General features: G+C 34.1%; 1 protein-coding gene across 1 annotated transcript in view; it reads left to right on the top strand.

The window, feature by feature from the left end:
- KNDC1 (kinase non-catalytic C-lobe domain containing 1) overlaps positions 1-24,939 on the top strand; it is a 58,888-nt gene that overhangs the window by 24,686 nt on the left and 9,263 nt on the right. Inside the window, exons 6-20 of the mRNA XM_042818847.1 lie at positions 306-1,321; positions 8,829-8,943; positions 11,863-11,934; positions 12,038-12,099; positions 14,283-14,441; positions 14,801-14,878; positions 15,539-15,632; positions 15,793-15,955; positions 16,048-16,868; positions 16,991-17,135; positions 17,918-18,009; positions 19,549-19,952; positions 23,202-23,295; positions 23,537-23,634; positions 23,950-24,161. Coding sequence (XP_042674781.1) covers positions 306-1,321; positions 8,829-8,943; positions 11,863-11,934; positions 12,038-12,099; positions 14,283-14,441; positions 14,801-14,878; positions 15,539-15,632; positions 15,793-15,955; positions 16,048-16,868; positions 16,991-17,135; positions 17,918-18,009; positions 19,549-19,952; positions 23,202-23,295; positions 23,537-23,634; positions 23,950-24,161 — 3,625 coding nt within the window. The remainder of the gene's footprint in view (positions 1-305; positions 1,322-8,828; positions 8,944-11,862; positions 11,935-12,037; positions 12,100-14,282; positions 14,442-14,800; positions 14,879-15,538; positions 15,633-15,792; positions 15,956-16,047; positions 16,869-16,990; positions 17,136-17,917; positions 18,010-19,548; positions 19,953-23,201; positions 23,296-23,536; positions 23,635-23,949; positions 24,162-24,939) is intronic.

Genomic DNA, 24,939 nt, shown 5'->3' on the forward strand with positions numbered 1-24,939 from the left:
TACTTTCCTGTTCTGGGTTCCTTTTTCACTATTGAATTCATAAATATTTATGATTGGAGGTGGGGAGCAGGGGACAAAACTCTAAATGAATGTAATAAATTTATCCAAAATGTATTTTACCTTATTTTGACTCTCTATACAGAGTGTTACGAGTGACTTGTCCTGAAATAATTGCATTTTTTTAACATAATTTTTGTAACTGAGGATGCTTTTTCAGCTACCACTGTTAAGTAATATAAAGATTTATTAGGAAAGATTAGAAGACTTAAATACACATTTAATATAAGCGTTGTTTTTGCATCTAGATGCCTGTGATAACATGTGGAAAGGAAGAGTGTTTCAGAAAAGTTTGGGATCTAAATTATACTCAAATGAGAGATACAACATAGGTGATTCATCTGCAGCAGAAGATGTAGCAGCTACTTGTCATAAAGACTCTTCTGTAGTTCCTGTGGTGACTGGCAGAGAAAGTAGCTTAAAGGAAATGCATATTGATCTGGATAATGAAAAAACTCAACATTCTCTACTTGCAACTGAAGAGAAAAAGAGCAAAGAGGACAAACATGCAGTATATACTGATGGTTTTGCTAGTGTTGCTTTGGATATAAAATCATGTGTTAATGACCTGGAGAGAGATGGCGTTTTTAAGAAGGGTTCTTTGAGAAAAATTAAAACTTTTCCAAAGCTACCACTTGAACCTACAGAAACAAATCACTTTTTTACATCTGTAACCAACAGTGGACCAATAGATAGGAAAAATCACTTGCTTATGCATGAGTCGCTACCTCTAGACAATAATAATGAGGTTGGTTTTTCTAAGAGAAATCTTAATTCGCTTGCTATTAGTAGTCCATCAAAAACAGAACCAAAGCATCACCAGGTTACTGATCTTCAGTTAGAGGCTTCTTGTGTGCGTACACAAGTGTCTGGCATGAATCTAGAAGAACACATGTTACTTATTAATGGTAAAAAGATAGGTTTTATTTCATCTGATCATAAAGAAGACTGTTCTGATGCTACCTCTGAAGTGTCCAATACAACTGGTATGCTAAAAAGCCCAAATCAATCAATTACTGGAGTAAAAAAGCTAGACAATTACATGGCGTTGGAAGACTGTACTGAAACTTTTCAAGGGTCAAATGAAAATTCCTTATCGCACTTTAACAAGATGACTTCAGTTTTAACAACAAAACCCAGTGGGAGCAGATATGGATCAAACCTAATTAGGTCTCCAGAATTAAGCAGCGGTGCATTGAGCGCAAACAATAATGAAGATAATCTTTGTGGAGGCAGAGGGTCAGAAATCAGAAGTAATGAGCAGGTAGTAAAAATAAAGTCTTCATTGTATAGTTGCTGTGGTCACTTATGTGGAGAGGAAATGACTTAAATACTGCGTGTTTGCTTTCCATCCCTCTCTCCCTTCCTTTAGCATCCTGAAAAATCAACTTTTGCTAGTCTGCACACTTTGAGAGTTAAAATTGGAAATGTGGTGATGCTTTTTTCTCTTTAAAAGTAATTTAAAAGTAATGTGCTACAGTGAAATTACAAAATCGGCTTTGATTTTTTTTTTTTTTTTTTTTTTACAAATGGTACTGGAGTATAGTTGCTAGTTTGTCAGAGTTGCATAATTCATAGCTAATTACATATGTTAAAAAGCATTACCAAAGCATATGTGAATTTTTAATCCTTTTATGTTACTGTCAATCCATGAAGTTCACTACCTTGCAGTTTGCCTCCCACATGCTTATGGAAATTGCAGTTTCTGGTTGTAAACCTGACCTTACTGAAATCAATGGCAATATCCTATCTGCTTCAGGAGAGGAAAAGACTCCACTTTTTTAATCCATGTGTACATTTAGGCTTTTGAAAACTGTACATATACTGTATTCTGTGCTCTTAAATGACAGCTTTTGTGTGTTATATGTATTTCATGATAGAATTCAAATGTGCACAATATGATAAGTATGTTGTCTCAAGCATTTTGTCTCTGTATCTGTAGCCAAATGTGAAAAGGGAAAGCTGATATTAGTCTGCTACAATTTGTTGATAGTGTAGCATGGTCACTTGTCTCTTCAAATTATAGATTCTCAGGGTGGACAAGTTTGGTCTCTGACTTAATGATTTTCTTCAATGCAGTACTCAAAGAGAGATAGCCCTTGTGATTGAGAGAGTTGCTTACTAAGAATGCAGGATGGCTGATGCTCCTCCAGCCTCTCTTTGACTTGGAAAAAATGAGCAGCACACACCTTACCACTTAATTTCCAGAAATTCTGCTTTGGTTAAAGTAGATATTTCCTGTTTTCAGCTGACGTCTCACTTTTGTTTTCCATCTCTAATTGCCTGTCTTCCTGACATCCCATGTATTTAGAGTTATTTTCAGTTTGTATTGGTTCCCCTTTTCACCTTGCCTGGACACCTCAACTGGAGCAGTGACCTAGAATGTGTAAACAGCTTTTAGTCCATGGCTTTAAAAAAAGAAAAAAAAAAAAAAAAAAAAAAGGAATTTGTTTTGCCTTTTTTTCTTTCCTCTGTCTTATTCCTTCAATAATTTGTACTTTCTTCTCAGTGCAGGAAGATAGTAAATATGAATAAGAAACATGTGGAAGGTTAAGCTCTTTGAGGGAGTTACTCGTTACATGCATTTTGACTCCTTTATTTGGTTTTAAGTCCCACAAGATTTTCTTCAGACTCTAGTGAAATATTCATTTGTTAAAGACGTATCCCCCTTCTGTGTTTTTTTGGTTTTTTTTTTTTTCCCTTCCTGCTCTGAGCTATGCAGGTCCACATAATCAGAAGGGAGTGCAAAAGAACAATCAGATCTGTAGTCACTCCAAACTCTTCTGCTTTTACTGCCATTTGTTCCTATGGTCATACATGAGCATGCTTTATTTTGCAGAAGTTGATTATATACAAAGGAGCAGACCAATTCCAGTCAGTTGGTTTTTTTGGGTTTGGTTTTTTTTTTTTTTTTTTTTTTTTGTCCAAGGAATAAAGATACTATTCTTCAGTTGCTTTTCCTTCAGCCTCTTAACTAGAGAGGTATGATGAATAAGCTGCCATCTCTTAAGAAAATAAATTGACTGCATTGACAAGACTTCTTTAGAGGGGAACAAATCTGTTGAAATAAGACATATATTCTGTCTTTAGTGGATTATCAGTACAATAGTTTAAGTTTGTTTGGGTACATGAAGACACTTTCAAGAAAATAATCTTTTTCTGAATTATGCTTTCCCAAACTTCTTCCAGAATCTAAAAGCTGAAGCAAATGTCCTGTTTTCTTTTCCTGCAGCAGTGATTGGGTTTAGCACACAGCAGATTAAGTATGTTTTCAGATTAGTCTGCCCTTTCTTCTGAAATCCTCTTTCTTCAAATATTTCATCATCAATGACTATTCTTTCCATCTGAGCAGAACTTCATTCTTTGAAATAAGTAGGCTTTTAGTAGAAGTGAGGTTATCTTGCTCTCACTGAACTTGCAGCACAATCACTGTGAATTAGCAAAGGTAATCCAGCTACCCAAATAAGTACTGTATTAGTGCACGTATTCTGAAATTAAGACAACAGAGCGGCTGATGTTTTCTGTAAGCTAGCAGGTTTTACAGATTCATACTTTTTTCTTTCTTTTTTCTTTGGTCATAAACTCCACCAAAAGTTCATGTTCTACCATTCTTCAGAACGTCTTAAATTTGTGTGTTGGTCTTCAGTAATCAGAGTTTTATCTTAAACTGCTGGAGGAACAAAAAAGTGCTTTTAGATGTATCAATATACGTGAGCAATACCTAGGCTTCTTGCAAATAAAAGGAACCTGAAGTAGCTGTCTGTACCCTGAAAAGCTCACAGTCTAGCATGGTAATCTGTTTTCTTAAGGTCATACTAGAGCAGGGTCATTCATTTTCAGTAGTTGCTGAAGTCTAAGGAGAATTCTATGTTGTCTTATGTAAGGATTTGGGTTGTTTTGCTTTATTTGTTTTAATGTTTTCTGCTGCTTTTTTGTGTGTCTCTTCCAAGACATATTTTTTTCCTCAGGCTTCTGAAGTGCTTGCCTCTGTCTTTCTTCCTGACAATTGCAAAAATAAAATCATGCTGTGCTATCTGTTATATGAAGGAGTTGCACCTGATTTCTCTCTACGCTTTCAAGTTCCCTTTCATTTCTTATTGCCAGAATTTTACTGAATACGAAAAAAAAAAAAAAAGCAACTTCAACTCCAAGGGTTTGTTCATTTGCTACAAAGACAAAAAAAACCCCATGAAGCTCCGGTAATGTAATTTTATCTTCTGGGATAAATGGATAAAGCTTCAGAAGATTTACAGTGCTGCTCTTTCACTAGTTTTCTATAACAGATGAGCATACTTACGGCTTTTAGGAGAGTACCTCTAGAATGTCTTTGAATATTTCTTGTTCTTTAGAGAGTGTGCAATATTGGTTCCATTTGGCTGAAGATCAACCTTGTCTACTCTGGAGAACAGACAGTCTTTTTTCTTATCTGTCACTAATACTTCTCCAGTGGACAATATTTTTCTAATATCCCAAAACTGCTTTTTAATGTTGTGTGCTTTAATGCTAGTAGGCATTACTAAAAAATGCTTGCTTTTGTCTGGCTTCTGCAATGTATCTTGTGAGGGTTTTCTCAGAGGTTTTTATAGTCTTGCATGCCATAAATAAATATTTTTCACTTCAAGTTTGAGTGGGGATCTCTTATTTCTCTAACCAATTTCATTCCAATCAGGTGTATATCATCTCTAACACATTTAAATGTTTCTATGTGATTTGAGTGCTGTGGTCTTCATGTGGGCAGGATTAACTGGAATTTGGCATGTATGTTTGTTTTCTGTTTGTCATTCATATCCAGTCAAGCATGAGAGAAAGTGAAAGGTTGAGAGTGACATTTGAACTGGAGAAATACCACTTGAAGGAAAGAAAAAAATGTCTATTCCCAAATATTACTTATTAAGTAAACTATAATGAAATTTTACTGGATTTGGCTGTTAAAAATATGCTAGTGTTATATTCAAAGAATATAGTATATTGGCATCATTTTTACAGTTTGGACAGTTCTGGTAACAACAATTAATGAAATAATAGATTTACTAAGTGATCTTTACAGCACCAATGAAAAGCATCGTTTTCATAACAAGTGGCATTTAGAATACAGTCTTTTTGGCATACAGTAAAATGTCATTAGTATGTAGGTATAGGCAGTAATCATTCATGGTTTTTACATACTGTCAAAGAATTTTGTGCTGTGGAAAAACACTTGCTTTAAAAACGGGTATGTAATACTTCATATGAAGAGGTGCATTTTAAAACTGAAGAAAAGTTTCAGAAGAGGCACTGAATTGTGATGTTTGCTCTCTGATGCAACATTAATGGCAATGACCTAAAATAAAAGTTTTAATCAGTATTAAAATATTGACTTAACTGACTTGAGGTCCTACAGATGTTGAAGGATTGTTTTGATCTTGTTTTGCTAAAATACCTGAGTAGGTGGTTGAGAAACAAAACATGCTATAAGCTGTTTGACCAAGAATTTTGACCAAGTTTTCCAGCATTCCAGGATTTTTCTCAGTTAGTTGAGGTTTTGTATTTTTTAAAAAAAAAAAGTTGTAGGATAGAACAATAGCTACAACCAGCAACTTTAAAAACAAATAAAAAAGCCTGAGACATATATCTATGTAAGGAAGATTTCCACTTAAGTGTTTACCAAAACATAAGCATATTCAACAGAACATGAATGTGAATTGAGTAAAATACTTGCCTTGATGCTTAAATAACCTAGGTTGAGATTACTATTTTTAATTAGAAAAATATTTTTTACCAATTCTTGTATTCTTCGTCACAAATGTAAATATGTGATGAATTGTGTATTATCATGTACATTCAGTATATTGGATTACTTCCACAAAATATTAGAGCAAGTCCCCAGCAGATCCATAGGGCTCTTGAGATGAAGTCCTCCAAATTCCTCTCTTTCCAGTTGGGGTAGGTGAGCATTGGGAGTAACAAGGGACATTAGAAATATGACTTATTCCTGGAAAAAGATACCTGAAAAAATTGATGTGGTCAGGGATGTGAGGGGGACGTGAATTACGGTAAGGGACACTCTTAATGCAGTCAGTTATTACAATCCCTATGTAAGTACAGGAGATAAACTTCTCTAGGATGATTGTCAGAGATGAACAGTGAGGATATGCATCTCAGTAGCATTCACCAATCTGTAACCAGACTGCATCTTTTTGTTATGTGTGTGTGTGTGTGTGTGTGTGTGTGTATCAGGTTAATTTGACTGTCTTGTGAATGGCACTGATTTTCACTTCTGCTAAGATTTGCTTTTCCTGCATCATTTTTTCTTCTGAGACAGAATTTCAGTTTTTGGCACCTTTTCATCCCATTTTGTTATCTATCACTGACACTTTCCTCTTTCTTATCATAAACTTCTGCTGCTGGTCTTAGAGTTTATTACCACTTTCTTGCTGTGCTTAAAGGTCTTTCTGTCATTTCTTTCTTCCTCTGGAGAGCTTTGATATCCTGAAGCTGATGAGAAATACCTTTCAGTTTTCTGCTGTACAGCTAACTTCAATCTCTAGTTTAGTGAGAGGTTCTTCTTCCCCTTGCTAGCTGTTCGTCACCTCCTCCTGAAGTCGGAGGTGATTTGTATACAGAATGTAGGAAGCCAATCTCTCTGCTGCAGCTTTTAGTGCCTGTAGGGACATAAACTTCAAGAGGAGGGATTCTCTTAGAGGGAAATATGGCACACATTCCCACATTCTGAAGTGTTCTATTCAATCTGTGCTATTTCTCTTTATTTCCCTTTACTTGTGTCAACTCTCTGAGATGAATTTGAAGCTTTAGCTCCATTTTTTTATTGTAAAATGTCTGCAAGCAAATGCATTTCTGAGGCACTTGAAAACAAGTATGTTATGGAGGGGGAGCTCAGCTCTGCTCGGGGATGGTAGTTAGTCAACAGTGTGAAGATCTCTTTTAGATTAATTCAATCTTTTTTACTTTCTGACCTCTTCTTCCCTGGTGCATAATTGATGTCTCTTTATTGCAGTTATTTCTAGATATAATGAAGCAACACATTTGTAAAATAATGTTTAACTCAGAGATGCTGTTAGTAACAAAACTTGAGCATAAAACTTAACTAGATTACCCAGCTTCAAATCTGTTTATTCTGGAGTTACTAATTCTTTGTAACATGACACAATGGGGCATAGGATAATAAAAGCACTACGTTCATTTTTTGTGTGTTAAAGGTAGGCAGAAAATAGAATACTTTTAGTTTACAAAAAAAAAAAAGTGAGTTTGATGGCACATCTTAAGAAATATTAGTAACTTATCTGGTTTGCCTTTAAGGAATATTTAAACAGTATGTAACCAAGTTATTACATTTATTGTGAACTATCTTCTGGGTAGTATTGAATTATCAACAAAGTTTCAGCTACAGAAATTAATATGGTTCTTTTTCTCTTCTTTGTAGATTGCAGGGAAGTTATTTGTTGATTAATTAAAGGTGATGCAGTAGTTTATTCATTACCTGTTTTACAATAAGCCTGAATACTGCTTCATGAAGGGAGTTTTGTATCCAGGGCCATGAAAAATAAGCCACAGTGTATGACAGTGCAGAAACTGATGTGTCAAAAATGACGTACTGTAGTTGTGCACGAGACAAATATTGTGAACATTGATTGAGATACAAAGATGTTCATTAAGCAGTAGCAAAATGGTTCTGAGATTTTAGTTTTTATTTCTAATTCATGTGTTCCAGTTATGTATTTATTTTTCCAGAGTTAATCTTGAATTGATGTCAGTAGTTTTTTTTTTTCTCTGATCTGGCCTAACGCTGATATTTAGACATAGATAACTGTTTTAGAGACTGCACATGCAACAGAAAATATGCCATGTTGTTTTAAAATAGTGTGTGGGTCTGCTCTAATCCAGAGGCTTCTGCCTATGGTGAGTTGTTTTTTAATGTTCCTTTGATAGATAAATAGTGATCATTATGTTCAGTTGTTGTAAAATAAGGTTGATAATCTCTTCGATCAGCACAGCATGGTCTGGAAGATATCTGTGTAGTATTGTCGTGTCAAGTTCTATAAAAAAAATACACAAAAAGAAGAAAATCAGAGAGCTTAAAATATAGATTCTCTGAGGAGCAGCTTATGTGGAGTGGTATCTTTGTCACATTAAAGTATTTTTCAGATATCAAAAGCTAAATTGATAAAGAGGAAAAAAAATAGTCATTGCAAATTGAACATCCAGTGATTATAAGCCAATTAATGTGCTTTAAGTAAACCTGTTGTTAATTCTGTCAATATTGTTAACATCTTTCACAGAGGAGCAAGACATATTGATGGAATATTTAAGGTAAGGCTTGTAATGTAGCTGTTAGGGTAAATCAGGATTTGAATGTAGGTAGGTTTTGGTGGTGGTAGTCATTCAGATTTTTGCGTTTAAGTCTAGGTAACCTCCCTGTAATTGTGTCATCTTTGACATTCTAAAAGAATCCTTACTTAGCATGATAAGAAAGAGCTTCCAAACAGCCCACTCCTCCTGAAATGCTTATGTTGCTGAAATCCCACTTGAATTCAACTTTTGATGTGCAATTAAGAAGCTTCTGATTCATTACATAGCAGTTAACTGTGTAATGATATTCAGTAAGAATTATGATTAGTTTTCTCCTGTTGCATGCAGTAAATTTTCTTAATGCTTTTTAGATGTGTGCATTATATATTAGGATTTTCTTTTGCATTACATCAGAAAACATCTTTTTTTTTTTTTTTTTTTTTTTTTTTATTATTTTTTATAACTCTGCATCCTCTTTATTACAGTGGATTTCTCTAAAACTCCTGTTATCCTGGTATGGTAAGCCTCTGAAGGACCATGAACTCTGGGCTTTATGTCATGAGTGTTTAAGGACTTTACACACTTGCACAGATTATCCAGGTAGGATCTTAATGTTGTGTTCTCTGTAGTGATGCTCTGTTGATGTACAGTATCATGACTATTTCATTTTGTTTATTGAAAAAATAACAGCTAATACTTCTAAATTCACTCTTAAACTGTGACTTTGAATTCTTACTCCATTTAGACTTCTCTTACATGGATATAACACTGTACAGTGTCTTATTTTTTTTCTTTATCCTATGCTTTGATAGTTTTTAAGGCAGAAAAGATTTTTATGACTTCAAGCAATTAAACAGGTTTTGTGTTTAGAAATTTTGGGTATGGGGAAACCGTATCGTGCCTTTTGAAAAAACTGCTTGGGACTTGTCATGAAGCTTATGGATGAAGAGTTTCTTTTACATGTTAAACTTTCTTTTCCCTGATTTGGTGTGATCCATTATTCCTGTGATACGAGATTGTTTAGTTAGTGTCCAGGATCTCATCATTACATTACTGTACACCATGCTTCTTTTTGTAGAGTTATCAGAAGTCAACTTCTGAGAGAGAAACATGGAACTGTGCTTTGACAGAATTGCAGTATATTGTATGTGACATGGAAGAAGGTCATCCTAGCTTTCCACTGACATTCTGAATATTGGTTTAGCCTATCCTGTTAATAAATCTCTAGTAGTTCTTATAAAAAGAACAGATTCCCATCACTACACCCTAGCTTCCCTTTTCCCTTATTTAAAAAGCCTGTTTTTGTCTGCTTGGAAAGGGATGAGTTTGAAGTCTGTAACTGAATATGAAGAAATGGATAGTAAGTTACATAGAACTTCGTGTGTCTTTTTTGTTTTCAGTTTCAGCTATTTTATCTTTTGTTATATTAAAATGTTACACTGGAATTTGTCTATAAAAAGAGATTTATGAGCCCTTTAAGCAGCTTTACCCTTAAAAATAGATATTTGATATACCTCACAGCAGAAAAATTATTTCAGCCTCATAAGATGTTCCTAATGTTTGTGAAAGCTTCAGGTGACTGCACGTAACAGCTTAGAGTTTAGTTTAAGATGTGTAGACAGCCTCTGTTACAATACTTACATGCACTGAGAATGCATAAATCTTTACAATAGTGAAAACTAAATTATGATTTGAACCTTATGTAGCCAGTAAAAGTGAACATAATAATGAAAACTTGTAAATGGAAGGTATCTTACTTAAAATTCCATGTTTGGCGAATGGAACTACCTTGGTTTTGAATACTGTCTTCAGATTCAGAATATTTTTGCCAGATAAATTTCTACCTATTCTGAGAGTAATTAATCTGATATTGTATAAACTGTGTGTTCAAAAATCATAGTCTTAACACTGGTAGAGCCAGATTGGTAACTCAGAAGTCATAGTAAACACTGGGATAAGCTGGATTTATTATTATTTAGAATTATTATTACTTAAATAGCCTTTTCCTCTAAATCCATTGCTATTTTTTTCTGTTACCTTAAACAGGAATTACCTCAGTAAGAAAACATATTCTAAAGCTAGTCTGTTCATGTATTTTTTAACTCATTCCTGCTATAAAAGGAGTTTGCAGTCTCTACTGAGACTTTGCATATTGCCTCTCCTCTTACCAGAGGATATTGCTTTAATGATGCTTAGAGGCATTTTAGAAGACCCAGGTGAGAATTCTTGTGTTGTACTGATCTGAGGTCTGGTTTGTATGAGCAGTGTTACAGATTCAGAGCCAGAGGCTTTACCTGTTGAGAAGTAATGACAATGAGCAAAAATAATTCTCAAGGGTGCTGCAGAAATAGCTGTTAAAGAATCTCATTCAGAAAAGCTTTGCATTTCAGGTCTAGTTTGTAGATAGTAGTACACAAGCTTTTATTTACCTTAAGCATAATGAATTTTAATGACTTTAAATGTGCTTTGTACAGATAACTACAAAACCAAATGGATGGATTTTTTTCTTAGACATCTTCAATTTATTATTTAAAAATATGTATATTGCTTTTAGACTTCTCTCATGTATTATTTAATAAAAAATCAATAATTTGACCACTTATTTAATATAATCTAAGAATACGCTGTTCTAGTACTCTGGGACAAGACTTATGTAGGAAAATTAGAGTTTAATGGTAGACTAAAAAGTAGGACTACATTGCTATCCAAATGGATTATTATATTGCAGAATGTTAAATAAGTTCCCAAGTAACCCAGATGATTTAAGGCAGTTTTAGAAGCCTGTTATTTCTTACCAAACTGTGGAGAGTTTCAGGGCTTTATCGTGCAAATAACAGTGCACATCACATTTCTTTTCTGGGACAGTGTGTGCAATTATGGCTATTTGTACAAAACAGGATATCTTATCCTATTCCATCTAGAAGAGTTCTGCATGTGCTCACATATGTCTTAGTTGTCTCCACATAATGACTATTTTCATGTTCAAGCCTTATGATTGCCTGCAGTGGTGGTGATATTGCCATTTACATCTATCAAAAGCAAAATCCTGGTTGAGCATTTTTTATGTTTAATCCCAAATTTGTTTCTTTAGGATTGTTGTTGTTGTTGTTTTTCTTTTATGTGGGGAGGGGGGTTGGGGGAAGGAGGAAGAGAGGAGAGTTTAAAGGCTTAGGATAAGAAGTTCTGGTACCTTGTGAGAAGACCATAGTACATCTGGCTGTTGTTTTCCTTTCTTTTTTTTTAATTCCAGTATTCTAAACCTTTTCACTAACTGCAGTGTGATTTTGTTTTGCTTTCTTGTCTTTTCTGCTGGAATTGCTTTAGGTGATTATGCGTTTTCTATCAATTGAATATTGATTTCTGTTTGAGCATTAGCGTAAAAGTTTCATTTGTCACTACTTAGGGTAATTGATGATATTGAAAATTATTTTTAAAATTATTTTATTTGTTTGATTGGTGTTGAATAGTTACATGAACAGACACTTATTATGCCTTTTACTTTTGTGACTTGTTTTGCAGTGATCTTATGTTTGGACACTGTACTGCTTGACTGCCATGGAAGAGTCCTCTTTACTGCTCCAAAAGCTGAAGGTAAACCAATATATTGAGTGCTCCACTTTTTTGTCTCTTGAGGGGAAGAGGAGAATTAAGCAAATATCTTACCTTTTGTTTTTGGTTTCTTTTTTTCATTTAGAATCTTGTGATATAATTTATTTAGCTCCTGAAATTGAAGAGGAGGATGTAGATACTGAAAAGGTAATGTGGTAGGTTATGTAGGTATTCGGTTTATCAAAACATAGCTGTATCCCTCTGCCCTTTAAAGAAGAAAGCAGAACTCTTCTAAGATTGTGGTAATAAATCTCTCAGTGTTTCTAACATATCTGTGGTTTGTTATGTATCAGTCTTCCATAAACTTAGTTGCCTCTAAAAAAAAAATCATTTCGTCTTCCAAAACAGTAACTGCCAAATAATGTTCTTCATTAGTTTTCCACCAGACTTACTTATTTTCAATTTTGTCAATAGGAAGACAGATACTGAAGTCATGGTTTTGTGTTCTGGAGCTCATGCTAAGATCAATTTTTTAGACTGTCTAAGAAAAAAATCAAATGAATCTCCTTTGTAATATTGGAAAATACTGCTGTCAGCATATTTTCTTTTTTGAACATGATTATTAATGTCAATGTCTCTTACCAGTACATTTTTCCTAGTACTTTTTTCTTTGGATATAAACCCTAAGTTGTTCTCAGGCAAAAATGATAAAAATGTTAATAAACAGCAGATGAATGTTTGTTTCCTTTGCAATTGCAACTGAATGAGATGGATTTTAAGAGCAGAGGGAAAAAAATTACTGTATCATTCTATTGTGTGAGAAGAAAGAAGTTTAACTAATATGTTCCTTCTGCCCTATGAGTTGTTTAAAATTAGAAATAATAGTCATGATTCAGAGGAAAAAAAAACAACCTGCATTAAAAATCTAGTAAAGCTAGATTTTGACTTTCTGTAAAATAATCTGAAACTAGGAAATATTTATCTTCTCCTTTAAAGTTTCTCTTTCTACTTAAACTGCTTTGATCCAACATGCACTTTTAATAGGTTCAAAAGCTTAAACTAACCCTAAGATACAATATAGCAGCTTCACCAGTAGAAATTAATAATTCTGAGGTCTTTATGCCTTTATTCTCTATTCTTCAGAAAATATAAACTTTTTTTCTTGTTTTTCTACATTATACATAGAATAAGCTGGAATCCTATTTTGACTTCTTCCTTGTATCTGTATAACTTGGTTGTTATGAAAAATTTAGTTAGAATTATGTTATGGGAATCCAGACTGCATAGTGTCAGCCACAGTAACTGTCCTACATCAGTGAAAGGAACATTTTTGAAGTGTGCGCTAAATTAGATAAATTAATAAACATTAAAATTATGATCACGTTAGCCTCTTGGAATTCTAGACCTAAGGGGAAGGAAATCATTTGATTTTGACAGAGCTACTTTCTCCTATTTCAAGCATCTTATACCCACCAGCTTTTGTTCAACAGCTTGAATGATTCAAAAGTTAGTTTCTTTGTACTGAATTTCCTTGTTATGTTGTATTCAGTGTCATTTACTTGACTCTAAAGACTGCTAGAAAATGTTGTTTGGACCATATTATTTAGTACTGTGCTTGGGTTTCCATCCCTTGAGCCTTTTTAATACCTTTCATAAGCAATATGAAGAAGTACAGTGCTTTAACTTAGTGAAAATTACATTTGTAGGGTATGCTAACATATGTAAATTAAGCATTAAATAGTCTTATTCTGACTCTGTCTGAAAATTGTAATTTTTGTCAAATAAAATAAGAAGGCCCTTGAAGATCAAGCACTTTACAAGGTCCCCCATCATTGCAACTTAGTTGGTCTAGCTGCAGGTAGCACAATAATTCCTAAAATAAATACACAATACTAGTTCTTCTGATAGGTGTAATCTTCTCTGTAAAATATGACTTCCACTGGCAAGCTTGTAATTACTTCATGCCATTTTCTTTCTGAATTATCATGACCTTTTTAAAGTAAATTGCTGCTGGCCAGACTTTATTGTAGAACACTAAGGCTTGCGGCAGTAGGTTTTTATATGAGAAAGGAGTTCTTCAAAACGATTCTAAAAGCTTTTTTTTCCTGAATAATTTTCCTAGATAAAGAATAAGACAAATTATGTCTGTTGCTCCAACAGTAGAAAATTAGCTACTATTACTGGCACTGCATGCATAACAGCAAGTTTTTGAAATCAGCTGCTTAGAAGCCAGGTGTCATCTGTATTTTGGAAGTACTGGTGGTTATTTTGTGGGGAATTAAGGAAAATTCTGGACAATTTTCCAGATTTAATATTGAGAATGGGTATTTTGTTTTGGTTTGGTTTTTTGATTGCTTACATCTTACGTCTCTCCTGTGTTATGCCACTAGGTCTGCGTTTATGGTGTTGCTGCAGTTCTTTGGATGGCAGCAAAATTCAGCATTTCACCTAATCACAAACTGGCCTTGCCAAGAAAATTAAAAAACCTTCTTCTGAATATGGCAAAAAAAAATCCTGAAGAAAGACCTTCTGTAGCTGATGCAATTAAGGTTACTGGATTTAAGCAATTTTATTTGAAATTCACTTGTCTAAAGTCCCATCTTAGTGAACTGAATATCAAAATATTAATTTATTTTTTCTAATAATGTAATATCTAATTAAATGATAGCCAGTCACTCTTGGATTTGTTTTTTGAAGTGACCTCCCTAGGGACACGGAGGGGTGTGTTTTTAATTTATATTGAAATTATCAATAGGTACTCAGAATAAGTTCATAACACATTCTAGACTTGGATTATATTTAAATGACTATTTACCTTGACTTTGTCCTTGTCCAAGAATATCTCACCTGCTTAAAAACTTATATACTCTCTTCAGAGAGTCTTCACTATGATTTTTTTTTTTTTCAGACATGCAGTCATTATTTACTTGAACGAGGAGTAAACAGCAAAAATATTTTGGCATTGTTGAATAAATCTGTTTTTAAGGTATGAATTCCACCTTTTTTTAATTGTTTACATTTTTTCAATTAATTCTTTGAAGTGTGTTCTGATTGGATTTTTCTCCACCTCAAGTATAGTCATATTTGTGATTTTTCTTTAGTTCTCAGGTATTCTGTAAATATTGCTTTTGTGAGAGCATTAACAGTGAAGTTATATTACTAAGATTTTCATATTCCTTGCAGAAATATAAAATAGATATCAAAATGACATTCTAATTTTTGTAGTCCGAATTTTTTTGTCTGCTCTTAACTATCTATGTTTGCAGCTATGTTTAAGTTCACTGGATGTACATCAGGGAGTCTGAAAGTAAGTCTTCAAATGATATGCTTGTAGTTGGGAAGCTCTGCTTGGTAAGGAATTAAGGCAAGGATGCAGGTGCTTTTTAATATAAAATTCTGAAGTTAATTTAAAAAAAAAGCAATTTTGTCACTACATTAATGTGTAGTTATTGTGTTCTGATTATGTTCCAAATTGTATATACTATATACAGTGTTCAGCTCTGTGCAAAACCTTTGCCAAAAAGTTATTTGATTCAGTAGTTTATCAAGATGTACAAACAGCTCTGCCATTCTATAGAGTTTAGTGCGCAGTTCTCCACACTGACATGCTAATAATTTCAGTTTGGGCTTCGTTTTTTATTGTTAGGCTGTTGCAGAAGATGTAATCTCTTCTCCACATAATGTAGCTTTTGAAATTGAAAATGAAAGACTTGAAATGAACGCTTCAGAGTCAAGTCTAGGTAAGCAGATTTTGATATATTTCATTGACTAGATCAGTTCTCTGTATGAGATTTTCTCTGTCAGATTATGGGTGTTTTTCTATCTAAGCTGATTATTATTTACATTGCATTTATATTTTACATATTGTTCTTTTTTTATCTAACTGTGTTTTTATTTTAGGATTTATACCTATTACCGGTGAAAGTAAACTTATAGCAGTTAAAGGACCAGTACCATGCCAGATTTCTCTAAACTGTGAGAAAACTGCATTACCTGTTGCATTCACCTCTCCCGCAACCCACTTTAAGCCTATCATTCTGCAGCAAAATGCAAATATGAAAAAGTTAGTATATCCTAATGCAAAATAAGTTAAAGTTGTAACTTAACTATTACATCACTGGCATAGTCCTGTCAAAATTCTTTGTTCCTTTTCAGGGAAGTTCACACACCAGCTACTGAAAAATTCAAGGAAAAGTCGAGTAAAGAAAAATGCATTGATTACAACAAATTAGGATATGTGGAAGGCTCTAAAAACTGTGGTATCAAGGACACAAATGTAGTTGAAACTACATCTGAAATACCTGAGTGTCATTTACAAGTTCCAGGCCATCTGTTCCAGATGCCTTTAGAGAAGGAAAAGTCAGGCGATATATTTACTTCTGATCCCTCACGTATTCCACAGGAAAGAAAAATTTTATCTGAAGTTCCTTCAAGCTCCTTAACTTCTCTTATATCTCCTAATTCTCTTCATATAAATAACATCATTCTCAAACAGAATTCAGAGAAAAGAGTTTTAACATTTGTACCAGTACACTTAGCTGTATCAGAGCAAATACCAAATAAGCCTCTTCATTCAAGGGTTGCTGCTGATTGCTCTCATAGTTTGCCAGTGCTACTTTCAAGTACTATTGCAAGTTACAAACTCAGCATGCAAACAGAAAATGACTCCTCGCTACTCAAAGTACAAAACTGTAAGACTATTAATACACAGAATGCATTTGAAAAAACTAACCAAGTTGTTCAGACCAACTGCCAAGGTATCGAGGGTGCTACCAACACAAACAATATTTTCTCTGAGCAAGGATTCACTTCTTGTACCTCAATGGATGGAGAGGCGGCTTGTGTCTTTGATGTAAAAGTCCTGTCCCAACAGAGCAGAACAAATGACGCTTTGTTGCAGGAAGTGGTTCATCTTATACAAGAGGAGTTTGCCTTTGATGGCTATCTAGAGAATGGAGTTGAAGTTTTTGATATGGGTATGTTTATTTTCTTCTTATATTATATCACTGATATGTAAGAACGTTATTAGTAATGTATTTTTCTATTTTTGTTCATTTGTGGAGTTTTGCTTTTTTATTGTTATTTGTTTTTAAACAAGGTAACTTCATTTTAGCATTAAAGGAAATTAAGTTTGGTACGTTCTCTGACAAAATTTGTGAGAAGTTCTGTGACCTATACTGGGATGAAAAATTACTGGAGAATCTTTATCAAGTAGTAAATGGAGAAAGAGTTTCACCTTTATGGTATGTATTTTTCAACTTTTTTCCTCTTATAATTCCTTTTAATATTTTTCTCCCTACTTCCTAGAGATAGGGAAGGATATGCTGCTCCTCTTTAAGTGTTTTTACTTGTTTTCTGACATCTGATTATTTCCCTGTCTTCGTCTCCTTCTCCAAAGCAAATAGTACTTAATAATTTAGCAGAAGATATTTCCTATTTAGCTTGTCTGTAACTCCATTGTAGGATAGCTGAATAATGAAGATCAAATATTGAACCTGGTTGAATATGGAACTGTGTTAGAAATAGGCTGTTTAATCAGAAGTGAAATAAATTAATCCTACTGTTCAGCTTAATTATTGTATTTGAGTTCAGTTTTTTATGCATTAGTTCAAACTCTCATTAGGTTAAGAATGAATTTGCTTTGAAACATCTCACTGTTCCAATCACACCTAAGAACAAGAAAATTAATTTAGCTTTGCTAGAAGTATTTTACTTAAACTTCATTTCATTCAGTGTTCCTCCTGACAGTCTTTTGTAAACCTGTTAAGTAAGAAAACACTGGCTTAATTAGTTTCTCATATATTTAATTTCATCTTCAATTACGTATCTGCCAGAAAAAATCATAAAAATATCTCTTGTTTTATTGCAGTATCCAGATACAGAATACTTTAAAAAAAAAATCTTATCAAAGACTACTGTAACCAGTAATGAATTTATAAGTGGGATTTGTATACTTAATATTCTTTGATATTGAAAACAGCTTTTAATTGCCACCTTTTTTGCCCCAATCCTCATGTATTTTCAGCATAACTGAGGCAGATGACTCAAAGTGTGGTGGTGTATTCCAAGATCTGAAGAAATCTGACAGCTTTTTGGCAAGCAGTGATCACGCAGAGGGTGAGAAGGGAATTTGTGTCTCTTTGCATGGGGAATCTATCAATTCATAGATTGGTATTTTCAGTGTGTCTTCAGAAAAACACTCACCTTAACACTTACAAACATTATCAATGAATCTGGACATTATCGATGCCTTGTAAGTTTCAGGACGGTTGAAGTTATACTCATGGAATCTTTATTTGAAGATTTTATTTTAATTTCTGTGGTAATATCAGAATGGATTTTCTTTTTCCTTGTTAACCCTAAAAGCATCTCTTTGTACTTCTTTTAAGGTTATCTATCACAAACTGAAAGATGATAACAGGAGCAACAGGGACAACATGTAGTACTTTACAAGGTTCTTAGTAGTTACACAATATTGATATTTGGACATCTTTAGTTTTATGCAATGTATCTCAATAATTACCTTACTCTGTAATATATCTTAGTTACATATTTAAAGTACAGAGAGAAATGAAGATAGTAGTATGTGTATACATAACTACACATGGAAAGAAAAACCTTTCTCCACAGTGTCTCAACAGCTTCAGTTTGGAAAAAAGAAAGAAAAAAAAAAAAGGCACAGACTCACTTACAAATTTCTATAAAATTATGTTATGAAACTTTGCGTATTTCAGTAGTCCCTAGTCTCCTTTCCAGAATGTTTGCAAGAATTCTTACATAAAGCACATATTATTCAATCTGTTTTTAAATTTGCTTACTTTTCTGTTTTGAATAAATTTAGATTGGGTATTCTTTTGAGATCAGCTTATCCCCCTTGCTGTTGCTGAACTTCTATGGCAAAATTTATGTTTGAAAGCTTGCTCTTGGCTGCTGCCCTGCTAGGTTATGATTTTCTACTTTGGCTCAGAATGATGGCAAATGTACAGCCAGACTTTCCCATGGGGTACGTGACAGCTTTGCACCAGTAATTCGAGTCCATTTGACTCCAGAGCTGGCATATCAAAGCCCTGGAGGATTTCTCAAGTGAAAAGGGAGACTTGTGGCAGACATAAAAATGCCTGTCAGCATCACTCCAACTTTTGACTGTCACCACAGTCCCTTGAGGTTGGTAGTAGCTGTTATAACAATAGAGAAATCCCATCGTAGCTCAAGGAAATGAGTCCTGTAGGAGTAGAAAGCTTAACATGTGTCCCCATTGGGTATGTCAAATACTCTTGCCCTCTGTGCATGGAATAAAAGCTTTGAGACCTATATATGGAAAAGAACTCAAGAGCTAAGCTTCTTATTGATATGTGCATAGGTCTGGTATTTTTTTGCTTAGAAAGTCCTATATTATGCTTTATTTAAATGCTTGTTTTACATGAATTTTCTAATTTTCAGGAGTTTACTGACCAAAGCTTGATTGTTCTGAAATGTCTTTTATCTTCAATATTTTACAATGTGTAGTTGAGAAAAAGCAAGCACAAAGCCCAAAGAAGAATGCTGCACTGTTAGAGGACATAAGTAATCTCATAATTGCATTTTCTAAGTGTAGTATTTAACAAAGAATACATTACAGCATGACTATTATTTCTTCTTTCTGACCTCCCCCTAAAGGAGAAGGAGAAGCTACCTTTGACATGAAGGATGAGCTTATGATAAATACATCATTAGCTGAAATGAATTTTAATGAGGCACCCTCAGATAATTTCAAAAAAGAGTCAAGGCTGCAGAATACTATTCCTATAGAAAAAGATGGACAGTGTTTGCAAACCAATGACTACCATATTGGTCCAGACTTTGCAGAAGAAAATGCAGAGCCTGAGGAAGAGACTGTAATAAAGACAGCTGAAAACAGCTACCTTGTGCCTCCCAACCCACCTGATTTTCATGGCTGTAGTCCTGGTTGGAGCAGTGCATTTTATGGAGCTGAATGTTTTGATTCAGAAGTTCATAGTTACATGAAAAACCTTGGAAAACAGAAATCAAATGAATCACAAAGTATAGATGCTAAAAAAGTGGTGAGTACGTTGATTTAAAATCATTCAGATATCTCTTTACTTACTGGTTGAAAGTGTGACAGACTGTGTTGCATTTTAGTGAGATTAAACCCCCTTTCTTCTCTTAAATATTCACTCTGCTGTGTTTACATAAGAGGTCTTTACATTTTACATAAGAGTAAAATGTGATATTTTTAATAATATTATATTAAATTTTCCATCATATGATCTTTTGTTAAAAATGCTTTTTAAATACCTTGTTATGGCAAATTCAACGGTAGTTTAAAATGTCAGCTACTTATTGCACATCTATTTTTTCTTTTACTACCCTACATCAACAGCTTAAATCTCTCTGCTGACATTACTATAACACTAACACTAACACTAACATTCTGTGAAACCCAAAATATTTGAAAAAAAAATGCTAAATCATAATGCTCCAATTGCACCAAAATTTAACCTTAAGCACTTAACGTGAGAAAAGAAAACCTTCATAAAACTGTTCTATTTTTCCAAACTCCATCAGTCATAGATGTTTCAAGTTTTTATTTAGAAAACAAATGGCATCTTTAACAATTCATAAATGCTAGTGAGAATATTGCACTATCTGATCCAAAATACTGAAAAAATAGAATACACTCAATGTGAAAGCACAAGGAGTCTTCTGCCGGAGTTAAAGCTCAAAAATTAATTGTTTTAGTAGCTAATTTTCATTTGTAAAATCTAGCAGAGGAAACAAATATCCACTCTTCAGGCCAGGAGGATTACAGGGACTGAAGCAAGGCTGGTAAGTGAATAGTTTGAGAAGGAAGATGGTTTAAGTTGCTGGAGGAAAGTTCTGCCTGCCTTGCAACGTAGACTGCTCCATCTCAAGCCTATCCTCCCATATTTAAACCTGAAGCAGCAGCACAAAATGCAAGCCATTTATGGGTCAAAGATGACACTTTCAGATGTTATGAAAACAAATAATGCTTTACTCTGTAGGTTTTAAACATAGTTCTTTGCAGTTCTAAAGCTCTGCAAAAATTCATCTACATTTCGAAAAGTTTGATTTTTATTCAAAATCACATTAATAGCTTGCGGTTTGCTTAGTTTTCTCTTAAAACTTGCAGTCTTTTTTCCTACTTTTTTGCATCTTCTCCCACATCTATATTGCTCCTTCCACAAGCTACTGCATATCACCTGCCTCCCATCACCTCTGGTCCAGGAGCTGCTGATTTAGCTCTCCTTCATACAGAACACATCCAGGCAAATCAGTTCAAGTCCTTGCAGCACAGCAAGAATTCAGCTATGAAAGTGGCTGTTTCTCCAGAGGGATATCCCAGTTTGCTATCACAATAAGTTTGGTTTTTTTTCTGTACTCTGATAAGCTTGCTTCCAATTCTCTGCAGCCCCAAGCCTTCTCCTTTAGCCTTTGCCCTTTTCTTCTTTGCCCGCATAGTTTTTCCTCTAGATCTCAGAAGTTACCTGTCAGTCTCCATCAAACTTCTCTGAGTCCAACCTGTGACTATAAGGTTTCTAGCAAAGGTTTTTCATATTCTGCTTGCAGCTTTTCCTCTCTCATTCCTTTTCTCTTTTTCCTTCTCTTCTGCCAATATTCTACATACTTTCAGGGAACCACTCTTCAGCATGTAAAAACTCATGCTTCAGAACAGTTTGAAAATTACAAATTTCCCATTTAAACAAAGCCACTCTATGATTACTTTGTTCCCTAGACTAAACAACATTCTATAGAAAAGCATCCCATAAAGTTAAATGCACTTCAGAGGATGCAGAACTTTATCAAATAACAACTGAATATATGGCTGAATCAAAAATGTTTCTATTCTAGGCCTATAACATGACTACTGACTTCACTGCTACTCCCCTAAGTAATTTAAGGGACAAGTCACTTCCTCAAATAGCCATCAGATTTCAAACATTAGAAAATAGCCACTCTTTCTGATTTCTTTTGTGTGCGCTTGTGTGTGCGTGTGTGATTATGTTCTTTTAATCAGCATCCTGTTTTCACTTTAACTGTTGAAATAAAAACAAACCTTTAAATAAAAGCAGGCTGTTTCTAATTCAGAATCTTCATAATAGCTTTTCTGTGGTTTCACTATTCTCTATATGGTGACTATGTAAATGGTAGTTCTTTTAAAAATCCACAGGACATTGTGTGACTTACTGCTAATGAACCATGGTTTTAAACCTTTTGAGCTTTTGTGAAAAACAGTGACAGATTTTTCTCAAACTCAAATTAGTTTCTAGTAAGTCCATCCCATTAAGGCTAACCTATTTACCAATCTGTTGTTTGAAATGTTAGCTCTGAGCTATGTGTTTTCTGATCACTCTGCTTGTGGGAGTTCTGCCTTCTGCATTCAGTGAACTTATTCCATTTGAAATGCTGTTTCATGTAACTGGGTCAATGATAGCTTAGGACCCAAATGCAAAAGCCACCGTATTTAAAAACCCCAACACGCATAATGTTAGTTGTTCCATAACAAGTCAGAAGCTGAACCCAACATGGATGGCCCATTTTTCATTGATTGGTAAAATAACGAAATCTTTGATGTGCAAACAAGTAAATGTTTACGTTAAACTTGATCTGTTATATGTGATAAGCAGGAGATACTTTACTGCTTAAATTATATAACAGTAGACATTTCAGCTTTCTGTTTTTCTTAATTGTATAAAGCAGATAAACACAAAATATGTAAACTGAACTTCAAAATTGATGTGTCCTTTATTTATAGAGTAGCACTCCTGACTGCCCTCTGACTTGATTGCATAATATAATGCACCGTACTGATCTGGAAATGATTGCTTTCAGTCAGACATTCAGTTCTCCCTGCAAATCCAGGTCCATTGCTTAACAGAGCATTCCTGGGGTGTACACAGATTTCAGAGCTCATTGCTTTGAGTTCTGGATGGCTTCTGAGTGTCAGGTTTTTTTAAAAATGCTCTTGAAAATAACCAGATAAGTGCAATCATAAAGCATATTTATATAAGTGAATTCAGACAAATTTAAATGCTGTCTCATCACACACAGACCAGCTATAGTTCATAATATGTAGAACTACGATGTACCTAATGCTTTTCTGGGAACAGGTGATGTTTTCTGTAATTTTCCTGTAAGCACAGGTGTAGAAGGCATTTTTTCTTGACTAATATCATATTCTTGTCTATTTGGTTGTTCATTTTTCCCAATAAAACTCCACTAAAACTTCAGTTTCCTACCAGAACTTTGTGTTTGCCTTTATGAATAGAATCCTTTCTCTCTCTAAATAGGAACTAGAACAATTACTAATGATGGAGACCAAAAATTACAGAAAGACCATAAAGTTTTACCAGAAACTATTGCAGAAAGAAAGAAGAAACAAAGGTAAGATTACAGTAACTTGCCAGAAATAAAATCATAGAATGGCTTGTCCTTCAGGACTTAGTCCTTCTCATAGGGCTGTTCCCAATGAGTTCTTCTCCTTGTCTGCATGCTTATCTGGGATTGCATCCACCCAATTGCAACACCTTGCACTTTGTCGGGTGTCTAGTATGTCATTTAAGGATTTTTCCCTGTGTATCAGAATAATTGCTGTTTTTATACTTTGTGTGCTTTCAATTCAAAGGTCCTGAAACTAAATCTATGTTGCCCAAGTTGAGAGGACAACTACAAGAGATGAAATCAAGGGTGCAGTTTCTTGAATTGGTGAAGAAGTATGTGCAGGCAAGTCTGACTTTATTTTGCTTTGTTGCTTTTTTTTTTTTTTTTTTTTTTGTAATTTCAACACTGCATCAGTGTCCTTGGCCACTTAAGTCATGAGTATGAGCTGTGAAGTGGTTTGTGCTGAAGTGTCAAATTAACCATGAGAGAATGATTAAATTAAAGATAGTTGATACTGGTATTATTATTAAAAAAAAAAAAAATTAAAATGCTGTTTGGCTCTTGATTGAATAGGGTGTATTTTGCATTTATGCTATAATGCAAAAAGCATCTATTTTCTTGTGTTTTATTCTTACATGGCTTTGCCTCTCTGAGCAGATAATGTATGCAGAACAATGGGGTGTGGAATCCAGTGCACTTCCTACCATCATTCACTTCGGGAGAACTGACACCATGGATGTGGCTCCTACAGATGAGTCATCAATGCTTGTTTACTATAACACAGAGAAACACAAGTGCAGTAAACACAATGGAATAAAAGTTCTGCAGGCTGGGACACCACTTGGTTTAATGGCTTATTTATATTCTAGGTATAGTGTGCTTTGTACTTGCATCCTTAATTGAGAGGGGGAATAAGAATATTTACTAAAAAAAAAATAAGAAAATCCGTGCATGTGATAAATCTTGGTTACTCAGCGCTACATAAATTATCCTTTCTTGTATATAGTTCAGTGTTATTTCTGTGCATGTTTATTTGCAGAAATGGGCATAGAAATGTCAAAAGACAATCTTATAGGAAATAAGCCAAACTGCTAACTTTGAGTTTGTTTAAAACTGAAGCAATTGATACTAAATCGAGAATTAATAACTTTAATCTTTATTTATCCTCCACTTATTTGAAGTTTAGCTCTAACAGTTGCCATGGAAACATGGCTTTGTTATTTAATAATTCTTCAAAACATATAATTTGAACATTCTTACTAATGTGGTCTAGATGTGAAAATGTACAGGTTCTGATTTACTATCCTTGGGACTGAGAAAGATTGCAACCTTGTCTCAGGGCCAAGGTTGGGAAAAATATGTCCTTTAACCCTCAACTGAGGTGAGAACAGTGTCCTTCTAAGGTACCCCAGCAGTAATAGTATGGAGTACCACATGAGTCTCCATCAGTCTCCATTTTCTTGTTTAAAATATATACCTTTTATGCTCTTATAATGGAAATCTTAAAATGGCATCAACTGAGATAATTGAAACAATGGCATTAAATGTGCTCTTCTGCTGAATACAACTTTTGATTATAATAAAAATGTCAAAAGTTCTCCACAAGATTCAAAATAGAGAAGTTTCTTTTAAAATCAAATTATGATA

This window comes from Centrocercus urophasianus, unplaced genomic scaffold (assembly GCF_019232065.1).
Source record: "Centrocercus urophasianus isolate 14NV4802_14NV808 unplaced genomic scaffold, USGS_Curo_1.0 seq_17, whole genome shotgun sequence".
Taxonomy (NCBI): domain Eukaryota; kingdom Metazoa; phylum Chordata; class Aves; order Galliformes; family Phasianidae; genus Centrocercus; species Centrocercus urophasianus.